General features: G+C 46.0%; 1 protein-coding gene across 3 annotated transcripts in view; it reads right to left on the minus strand.

Moving 5' to 3' along the window:
* The window catches only part of LOC137377329 (coiled-coil domain-containing protein 34-like), a 51536-nt gene extending 45270 nt beyond the window's left edge, over nucleotides 1-6266 (minus strand). For 2 of the 3 annotated variants that reach the window (XM_068046906.1, XM_068046904.1), the window contains exons 1-2: nucleotides 6194-6266; nucleotides 3237-3566 (exon numbers count right to left, since the gene is read on the minus strand). In XM_068046906.1, coding sequence (XP_067903007.1) covers nucleotides 3237-3550 — 314 coding nt within the window. In that variant the 5' untranslated portion in view covers nucleotides 3551-3566; nucleotides 6194-6266. Of the gene's footprint in view, nucleotides 1-3236; nucleotides 3567-5953; nucleotides 5974-6193 lie in introns of those variants that run through there. The other variant, XM_068046905.1, reaches the window with a different exon arrangement.
* Nucleotides 6267-11318: the final 5052 nt, after the last annotated feature.

The raw sequence follows: 11318 nt of genomic DNA on the forward strand, positions 1-11318 counted from the left end.
TAGAGAGAGGGGGGGTTGGGAGAGAGAGGGGGAGAAAGAGAGAGGGGGGTTGGGGAGAGAGAGGGGAGAAAGAGAGAGGGGGGTTGGGAGAGAGAGGGGAGAAAGAGAGAGGGGGGGTTGGGAGAGAGAGGGGAGAAAGAGAGAGGGGGGGTTGGGAGAGAGAGGGGAGAAAGAGAGAGGGGGGGTTGGGAGAGAGAGAGGAGAAAGAGAGAGGGGGGGTTGGGAGAGAGAGGGGAGAAAGAGAGAGGGGGGGTTGGGAGAGAGAGAGGAGAAAGAGAGAGGGGGGGTTGGGAGAGAGAGAGGAGAAAGAGAGAGGGGGGGTTGGGAGAGAGAGAGGAGAAAGAGAGAGGGAGGGTTGGGAGAGAGAGGAGAAAGGGAGAGAGGAGAGCGACGAGAAAGCCGAGAGAGCGCGCGACGAGAGACACGAGAGAGAGCGGAGAGAAAGAGAGAGAGCGGAGAGAAAGAGAGAGAGAGCGGAGAGAAAGAGAGAGAGCGGAGAGACGAGAGGAGAGCGGAGAGACGAGAGGAGAGCGGAGAGACGAGAGGAGAGCGGAGAGACGAGAGGAGAGCGGAGAGACGAGAGGAGAGCGGAGAGACGAGAGGAGAGCGGAGAGACGAGAGGAGAGCGACCGGTGACCGTAGGGATTATCCCTAGTTTGCCTGTGGACGGGGTTGACCTGCTCCGAGGTAATGATCTGGCGGGGGTGAAGGTTGTCGCCCCCCACTCCCCCCCCTTAGTGAACGAAAGACTGCAGGAGATCAGAGAGACAGGGCAGTGCCCTGCAGTGTCCCTGGATGTGTAGTGGATCAGGCCCTGCAGGCAGTTGACCGTTATGTCTGCCTCTCCGAGACTTTCTTTGGAAAGTTAGGAGACCCAGGGAATTAATTAAATGGATTTTCCCAGCTGAGGCTCAGTGAGCTGACCCAGTATTGAGAGAGTTAGCACAGGCTGCCCAGTCTGAAAGTGAAGCAGAGGGAGTCCCTGATTGCTACTATTTAAAGAATGAGGTACTGATGAGGAAACAGAGTCTTCCTCACAGACCTGAGAGCAAGGAGTGGGCAGTAGTTTCCTAGTTAGTGGTGCCACAGAGGTACCGGGGAAATATATTAAGATGGGCCCACGAGACTACAGTGGCTGTACATGCCAGTATACCAAAGACCAAAGCCCACATAAGACAGCAGTTTGACTGGCCAAAATTCCACAAAAGCTGTGGTGGAGTACTGCAGGAGTTGCCACATGTGCCAGGTTGAGGGGAAACCCCACCTCCAGTGAAATCTGCACCCCCAAGTCCTGTACCGGTGTTAGGAGGGCCCTCCAGCAGACGGATTGTGAACTGTAAGGGATCTCTGCCGAGAACAAAAGGCGACAGGCAGCCACACGACTGGCAAAAGTGTAGAGAGAGAAAGGGAAAAAGTGACCAAGAGGGCAGGTCAAAGGAAGCCCGGGAGGAATCCCAGATGAAAACCCCTACTGTCTGGTCAGCCAACCCCGAGAAATTTGAAAAGTTAGACCCCAAGTAAATGCAGACTCGAGAAGCACCCCACCAGAGTTGCTAACAGCATTTACAGGAACCTGCAGAGACAAAGAGAAAGACTAGGGGGCAGAGAAACCGTGAGGGTGATGCCTCAGCTAGTCAAAGTGCCCCAGGAGCATGCAGTCAAGTCTACACACATACCTGCATGCAGGAATGTTCCAGAGAACAAAGGGGAGATAAACAAAGAATCCTCGCCCACAGTCAGAGGAAAAGAGAACCACCCTCCTGAAGTCAAAAGCTTTTGCATGACTCAAAGCACTGAAAGAGAGTTCAGGATAGTCCCGCCCACTACCACCTCTCCTGAAAAGAAAATTAAGCAGGAACCAAGACCCTAGGCAGTCATGGCAACGGGCAAACCGAAGAAAAGCTTTCCCAAAGAACCACATGGTTACTGGGATGCCAAAAAGGTGAAATTAAAGCAGCACTGGCACCCAGAAAAGACAATTTTAATAAGCTTTAAAATTTATGAATGAAAGGAAATGAATGAGAGAAATGAATGGTTCTTCTTTCTGTGTCTTATATTTCTCTCAAACCTTTTAATGAAATGCGCTTTTTCAAATTGCATTTCATTCCCCTGGGTGTGGAGGCGTCATGCAGACCCCCACCTGCCAAGAGTGAGGCACAATAATTTCACCGCAGGAACATTGATTTTTAAACTGTTACTAGAGTAAAGAAAGAATTTGCTTTAAAAAAATACCAGACCCTTGACTGGAAGGACATTTGCATACGAACAGACATTACTTGGAAAGGACGAGGGGGCCACTCCCTGCTCCAATTTAATCCACAATGGGCTATTGATTACCAGACTTTGAAGGCGGAGAAGCTAGCATTCCAGGTTGACCGCTAAGATGCTCCCAATACACAGAAGAGACCTGGTCAAACCAGTCAGTCACTGACCACCTGCTGGCCAACTAGGGGAGTTTTAAATTGGAAAAAAGAGTGTTTGAAGACAGAATGCTTTTTTGCTCCTCGACTGAGAACATCTCTCTCCTGTCTGCTCTCATCTCGTTCTCACCAGCTTCAGAATCCATGAAGACATGAAACCTGAGAGAAAAAAGCCTCCTACAGTGAACAAGGTTTAAGAATAAAACTGGGCACCAACGAAAAGCAAGATCTACCTACAAGCAAGAACTACAGTGAGCTTGAAGTACAGAAACAAAAACCCGTCTTCAGAGATTGCCTGAAACCTCTCCACTACTTTTCTTCTGCTCTTTTCTGTCTCTATTTGCATGTGCGTATCGCGTATGCATGCTAGCATGGGGCACGCTGTGTATCCTTAGGCATTAACCGAATTAGAGTTGAAGTTTTTATAAATTTCACTTTTCTTCTTTAAACCTAAGAAAGCCTGTTTGTGCTCATTTCTTTGCCTTATAATTGGAAAGTGGTGAACGAGGATTCACCAAGGGGGAGCTCAAAACACAGTGTGTTTAAACAAAACGCTGTTACAGTAAGACCAGGTGAAGGCTAAAAGGGACCCCTGGACACCTTTCTCACCTGGTCGTAACATAGGAGACAGTGAGGTATAGGACAGAATGTGAGGATAAGGGGAATGTGGTCAGAATTATGAATTGTGAGAAGGGGGTGAGAACAGAAGTACTGAAAATATTACTGACAGTCGAGGATTCTGACAACCAGTGTTGGAGGAAAACTTTCATTGAAAAAGAACATTTAACCTATAGTTGGCTAAAATGCAAAGTATACCTGGATTCCTTTGGTCTGTGTGGAGTAGAAACTACTGGCCTTTTTGAAGCACTATCTATCCATCCCTTTGGAGTAGGTTTTGATTCTCTGCTTGAAAGTCTGTTTGTCTGCTTGTTTGGAGACTCATTTTCCTCATCTTCACTTTCATAACTTTCATGGTAAATGGGAGAGAGTAGAGAAGAAGTAGAATCCCCTGAGGATAAATCAAAACTCTTGGATTGGACCGCAATTTCTGACCTACTATTTTGCTGATACAGATCTGAATAAGAATCTTTTGTTTTCAAATCTTCTTTTTCACTTAATGTTGAAGACATTCTTCACAGAAACTCTCTGGTCAAAATAAAGACGGTATCAGAAGATTAGGGCTTCAAAAATGATAGCAACCTTCATTAGAGATTTGCACAAAATTATTTTACAAATTTTGTATGAAAGTTAAATGACCCTATTAGGCAAATCAGTGCTAAATGGATTGCATAAAAAAGGAAATCCCATTACTCTGCAATGAAGCAAATTAAGCATATAGCAAGAATCTATTGAGTCAGAAATTCACACTAAGCTTTAACATTGTGCCAAGATAGTTAATTCATCATTTCAGATTGCTCTCACTAACATATGATCACCCTTTAAACACTAATTTTTTATCCTAGTTCTATAGCTCAAAATTTCTTCTTTTTTTCTCGAGAGACAATGGATACGTGCCTGGAGGTGGTCAGTGGTTTGTGAAGCAGCGCAATTTGTTTGTCGGGGCTGTTGAACAGTTGGCTCTCCCTTTGCGCCTCTGTCTTTTTTCCTGCTAACTACTAAGTCTCTTCGACTCGCCACATTTTAGCCCTGTCTTTATGGCTGCCCGCCAGCTCTGGCAAACGCTGACAACTGACTCCCACGACTTGTGATCATTGTCACAGGATTTCATGTCGCGTTTGCAGACGTCTTTAAAGCGCAGACATGGACGGCCGGTGGGTCTGATACCAGTGGCGAGCTCGTTGTACAATGTGTCTTTGGGGATCCTGCCATCTTCCATGCGGCTCACATGGCCAAGCCATCTCAAGCGCCGCTGACTCAGTAGTGTGTACAAGCTGGGGATGTTGGCCGCCTCGAGGACTTCTGTGTTGGAGATACGGTCCTGCCACCTGATGCCAAGTATTCTCCGGAGGCAGCAAAGATGGAATGAATTGAGACGTCGCTCTTGGCTGGCATACGTTGTCCAGGCCTCGCTGCCATAGAGCAAGGTACTGGACAGATACACTCGGACTTTTGCGTTCCGTGTCAGTGCGCCATTTTCCCACACTCTCTTGGCCAGTCTGGACATAGCAGTGGAAGCCTTACCCATGCGCTTGTTGATTTCTGCATCTAGAGACAGGTTACTGGTGATAGTTGAGCCTAGGTAGGTGAACTCTTGAACCACTTCCAGAGCGTGGTCGCCAATATTGATGGATGGAGCATTACTGACGTCCTGCCCCATGATGTTCGTTTTCTTGAGGCTGATGGTTAGGCCAAATACATTGCAGGCAGCCACAAACCTGTCGATGAGACTCTGCAGGCACTCTTCAGTGTGAGATGTTAAAGCAGCATCGGATGCCCACCAAAGCTACTAAGTATCATCACCTCATTCCATGACAATATGAAAGGCACAATTCAACATGGTGGCTCCTCATCAGAGCCCTTTCCTATCCTGAGTGGCGTGAAACAGGGCTGTGTTCTTGCACCCACACTTTTTGGGATTTTCTTCTCCCTGCTGCTTTCACATGCATTCAAGTCCTCTGAAGAAGGAATTTTCCTCCACACAAGATCAGGGGGCAGGTTGTTCAACCTTGCCCGTCTAAGAGCTAAGTCCAAAGTATGGAAAGCTCAAAATACTCTCTCTAAATGTGACCCAGATTTCAAAGATCAAAATTGATTATTTACTTGTACTGCGAGGAGCTATTCGTAGCTCAAATGGGTATGGCACAAATAGCTTCATTACAAAAATTCTGAAGACAAGTTACCGTTTTAGAAGTATCTGTAATATCCTACAGCGTATTTGAATCACTTAGTTAAAATCATATCTAACTCAATACATAATTTTAATCTCATATGAAACAGAAGACATGAGCAAACGCAGTAATTGCTTTACTGAGTTCATCACATTGATTTGGTTGCAATGTTTTATTTATTTGTTGACGGTAAAACCAAAGTACAACTTCATGCCTTTAACATGCTTGGTCGGTGTAATTTGAATATGTACAGGAATACCTTTTTAAACAAGAAAATTAAGCATTCAATGAGTTTGATAAGGTGCTCACAATCATGACCAACTTTACTTGTTAAAGGCTACAATTAAAATGAGATTTATTGCAGGCAGAAATAATTAAGACAAATTCAAGACTGGAGCCCATGTTCACCCACTCCTCAAAAACCCACCATTGACCCCTCGGTTATTGCCCCCTCCTATATTTCATCATCTAAAAACAAAACATTTGGTTCCACATGTATGCTGAAGAAATCCTGCTCTACCTCCCCACCAACTCTCTCAACTCCTCCGTTGACTCAAATCTCTTACTGTGCTTGCCTGACATCCTCCAAGTAAGACTGAAGCCATTGTCTTCAGTCCTCAACATAAACTCTAATGCCTTGCCACCAACTCCATCCCGCTGCCTGATAACTGTCTGAGACTGAACCAGACTGTTGACAACCTTGGTGTCACATTCAACCCAGAGATAGAGGTTCCATCCACATACCTGCGCCAGTACTAAGACTGCCCATTTTCAGCTCTGTGACATTGTCCAACTCCACCCCTGCACATTACAGGGCGGGGAGGGGTTGCTGCCAACAGCAGTTGCCTTGTGTCCTGGCGCTGTTTCTTGCAGGTCTCAGTGATGGTGTGTGCAGAATTATCACTACCAGTAACACAGGCCGGCGCGCTCTCACATTCAGCTAATTCACACGCTCCCATCCCAATGATAAATTGTTCCTCTTACCTTCGTGCTCTGACTCCAAGCTCAGTTCAGCTCCTCCGCTCGCTGCTGCAACATACCCGCCCTCAGCCAGCCGTTCCCCACAATCCTTGGCGCGACGCTCCCCTCTCCACCAATCAAAACAACGTCCGAGCCTGAAGGGACGCGGTGGCGTCGTCTCTATGGCAACCGAGTCGGGCCTACCTGCTCAGAGACCGTTTATCCCACTGCATCAGCAATGGTCCCTCACTGGTTCACCCACTGTACGCTGCACACTGGAAAACCCCATGCTGCTTCACATCTTGCTCCACTTAACTTTGCATTTGGTTTTATACCAAGCTTTAAATCTCTTTGCTCAAAAATCTCACTTCAAAACACATTTGTAAACGAGTCAAATTACTCTACAAGCATGCATACTTTGTTGCGCTTAACAGCTCTGAAATTTCATATCAAAATGGCAGTGTAGTTTTCACCGCTTCTCTCTCTGCTGAATGTGGTGATGCAGACTGGGTACATTGGTATCCTATGAAAGGGACAATTCCTTGCGTGATTTTTTGGGATCACAAGGTTCCGCACCTAACTGTTAGCAAGCAGTTTACGGTGGAAACTGACCACAAACTACTGGAGATGATCTGGCGCAAACCATTGACAAGCGTACCGCCTCGACTACAGCGGCTCTTAGCGAAGATACAGGGGTACGACTTCGACGTCTGCTACAAACCAGGTACAAACCTCGGATACGCTGAACAGATTGCCAAATCCGAGCAAGAAAGAAGTTGTTCCGCTGGATCTACAAGAGGACAGCATGGACATTGAGGTGGAAGGTGTGCTCAAAATTGACTTATTGCATTTTGGTCAGCACAAGTGTGACCAACTACAGTCAGAAACAGCAAATGACCCACAACTGAAGGCACTGTGGAGAGTCATCATGGAAGGCTAGTCTGACACGGTAAAAGAGGTGCCAGAAACCCTCAGATGTTTCTGGCCTTACAGAGATGAACTCGGCATGTCGAAAGGAGTCACTTTCAAGGGAAAAGTGATTGTGTCCAAAGCTGTCCGAGAGGACATCTTGTCACAACTTCACCAAGCCCATATGGGCATAGAGCAAAACAAGACGACTGGCATGAGACACTGTTTACTGGCCAGGGATCAATAAAGATATCGAAAGGTTCGTGCAGATGTGTGAGGCATGCCAGAGCCACCAGCCACAACAATGCAAAGAACCTCTATACCCTCATGAGATTCCGTCAGTCCCATGGTCCAAAATTCCCACTGACTTATTTTCTGTTAATAGAGAAGACTTTATATTACTAAGTGACTATTTCTCCAAAGTTCCAATTGTCAGACAGGTAAAAGACACTTCAAGCATGGTCGTCGCAGACACATTGAGTGCCATATTCAGTCTATTCGGTGCATCTGAAGAAATTATTTCTGACAATGGGCCACAGTATATGGGCAAGCCTTTCAGGGATTTGTGCACCAAATGGGGTGTAAACCATGTGACGTCCTCACCACATTACTCTAGGTCTAAACGGTCTCGCTGAGCAAATGGTCCGCACAGTCAAAGCACTTATCCTAAAGTGTAGGACCACGAAACAAGATCTTCATGTTGCCATGCTCTACCTCAAAGCTACACCTTTGGATAGGGGCTTACCGTCACCAGCAGAGATCATGTTTGGCAGACAAGTGCAGACGACTCTGCCAAGCCATCATCTATTCAAATTCTCTGAGGTGCAGGAGACACCACTTGAAAAACGGGAGGATGAAAATGGTGCATAACTGACACACGGGGCGGAACTACCTCAGCTACATGTAGGACAAAAAGTCAGCGTCAAACCTGACCTAATTAATGACCTCCGAGTAAAGGCACCTCTAGGTAGCAGTGACTACAATATGATTGAATTTTACATCCTGTTTGAAAACGAGAAGAGTGGGTCTAAGACTAGTATTTTAAACTGAAATAAGGGCAACTATGTGGGCATGAATGCTGAGCTAGCTGAAGTGAACTGGGTTAATAGTTTAGGAGATAGATCAATAGAGAAGCAGTGGCAGACATTTTAGGGGATATTTCAGACTACTCAGGTTAAGTATATTCCTACTATAATAATTAGAAAAATTCTAAGGGGAGGACCCACCATCCGTGGTTAACTAAAGAAGTTAAGGAAAGCATCAAACTTAAGGAAAAGGCATATAATTGCGCAAAGATGAGTGGCAGGTCAGAATATAAAGAACAGTAGAGAATAACTAAAAGGTAAATCAGGAGAAAGAAATTAGAGTATGAGAGAAAGCTGGCTAGAAATGTAAAAATGGATGGCAAGAGTTTCTACAGGCATTTAAAAAGGAAAAAAGTAAAGTGAGTGTTGGTCCTCTAGTGAGTGAGAATGGGGAGCTAATAGATAATGAGGAAATGGCGCGTGAAATTAACAAATATTTTGCTTCCGTCTTCACTATAGAAGATTAAAAAAACATTCCAGTAATAGCTGTAAATCAGGAGATGGAAGAAGGAGAGGAACTTGGTGAAATTACAAGCACCAGGGAATTGGTACTGACCAAACTGATGGAGCTGCGGGCTGACAAGTCCCCGGGTCCTGATGGGCCTCATCTTAGGGTCTTAGGAGAGGTGGCTAATGAGGTAGTAGGTGCGTTGGTGTTAATTTTCAAAGTTCACTAGATTCTGTAAAGGTTCCATCAGACTGGAAAATAGCAAATGTAACCCCTCTATTCAAGAAGGGGGGGAAATCACAGAATTGTTACAGCACAGAAGGAGGGCATTCGGCCCATTGTGTCCTCATCAACTCTCTGAAAGAGCAACTCCGTCAGTTCCACTCCCCTGCCTTCTCCCCATAATCCATCACATTCCTCCTTTTCATATAATTGTCTAATTCCCTTTTAAATGCTTCAATTGAACCTGCCTCCACCTCACGTTCTCAGGCAGCGCATTCCGGACCTTTACCACTCGCTGCATGAAAAAGATTTTCCTCATGTCACTTTTGCTTCTCTTACCAAATACTTTAAACCTGTGCCCTCTCGTTCTCGATCCTTTCACGAGTGGGAACAGTTTTTCTATCTACTGTGTCCAGACCCCTCATGATTGTGAATATCTCTATCAAATCACCTTTCAGCCTTCTATTCTCCAAGGAAAACAGTCCTAACTTCTCCAATCTATCTTCATAACTGAAATTCCTCATCCCTGGAACCATTCTCATGAATTTTTTCTGTACTGTCTCCAATTTCCTCATGTCTTTCCTCAAGTGCGGCGCCCAGAATTAGACACAATACTCCAGCTGAGGCCGAGCTAGTGTCTTATCCAAGTTCAACATAACTTCCTTGCTCTTGTACTCAATGCCCCTATTAATCTTTCTTTTCTTTTGGGCCTCCTTATCTCGAGAGACAATGGATACGCGCCTGGAGGTGGTCAGTGGTTTGTGAAGCAGCGCCTGGAGTGGCTATAAAGGCCAATTCTGGAGTGACAGGCTCTTCCACAGGTGCTGCAGAGAAATTTGTTTGTTGGGGCTGTTGCACAGTTGGCTCTCCCCTTGCGCCTCTGTCTTTTTTCCTGCCAACTACTAAGTCTCTTCGACTCGCCACAATTTAGCCCTGTCTTTATGGCTGCCCGCCAGCTCTGGCGAATGCTGGCAACTGACTCCCACGACTTGTGATCAATGTCACACGATTTCATGTCGCGTTTGCAGACGTCTTTATAACGGAGACATGGACGGCCGGTGGGTCTGATACCAGTGGCGAGCTTGCTGTACAATGTGTCTTTGGGGATCCTGCCATCTTCCATGCGGCTCACATGGCCAAGCCATCTCAAGCGCCGCTGACTCAGTAGTGTGTATAAGCTGGGGGTGTTGGCCGCTTCAAGGACTTCTGTGTTGGAGATATAGTCCTGCCACCTGATGCCAATTATTCTCCGAAGGCAGCGAAGATGGAATGAATTGAGACGTCGCTCTTGGCTGGCATACGTTGTCCAGGCCTCGCTGCCGTAGAGCAAGGTACTGAGGACACAGGCCTGATACACTCGGACTTTTGTGTTCCGTGTCAGTGCGCCATTTTCCCACACTCTCTTGGCCAGTCTGGACATAGCAGTGGAAGCCTTACCCATGCGCTTGTTGATTTCTGCATCTAGAGACAGGTTACTGGTGATAGTTGAGCCTAGGTAGGTGAACTCTTGAACCACTTCCAGAGCGTGGTCGCCAATATTGATGGATGGAGCATTTCTGACATCCTGCCCCATGATGTTCGTTTTCTTGAGGCTGATGGTTAGGCCAAATTCATTGCAGGCAGACGCAAACCTGTCGATGAGACTCTGCAGGCATTCTTCAGTGTGAGATGTTAAAGCAGCATCGTCAGCAAAGAGGAGTTCTCTGATGAGGACTTTCCGTACTTTGGACTTCGCTCTTAGACGGGCAAGGTTGAACAACCTGCCCCCTGATCTTGTATTAATAAAGCCCAGGATACTGTATGCTTTATTAACCGCTCTCTCAACCTATCCTGCCAGCTTCAATAACGTATGCACATTGTTACAACCAGGTGAGAAAGGACTCTAGGGGTTCCCTCTCAGCCTTTGCCTGGTCATATCTGTAACAGGGTTTAATTTTTAAAACACTGTTTTTAGCTCCCCCTCAGTGAATCCTTGTTCCCTGCTCTCCAATTGTAAGGCAAAGAAATCAACCAGACAGGTTTTCTTAAATTTAAACAACAAAGGTGGAAGTTTATTAACCTTAAACTCTAATTCGGTTCACGACTATGAATACGCGATGCGACCATGCTAGCATGCATCAGCAATAAACACACAAGCAGATTGAGACAGAAAAGCAGAAAGAATAAGGGGGAAAAGTTTGAGGCAATAGCTGGGATTTATTTACGGTCCTTTGAGTTCGATGTAGAGTCTTTGATTGCCGGTAAGTCTTGCCGTTTCATTGGGTCCCAGTGCACGCTTTAAAACTTGTTTTAATGTAGGAATCTTTTCTCTCTTGAGGTTTAAGTGACTTCATTGGATCTGGAGATTTGTGAGAAAGAGGGAGAACTAGCCAGGAGAGAGGCTCTCTTCTTCCAAGTTTAGTTGCAATCTGACCCAAACTGTGCTGTGAGCAGTTCAAACAAAACCTGAGCCAGCAGGTTAGTCATGTGACTGGCTGTTTTAACA

The sequence above is a fragment of the Heterodontus francisci genome, chromosome 14 (assembly GCF_036365525.1).
Source record: "Heterodontus francisci isolate sHetFra1 chromosome 14, sHetFra1.hap1, whole genome shotgun sequence".
Classification (NCBI taxonomy): Eukaryota; Metazoa; Chordata; class Chondrichthyes; order Heterodontiformes; family Heterodontidae; genus Heterodontus; species Heterodontus francisci.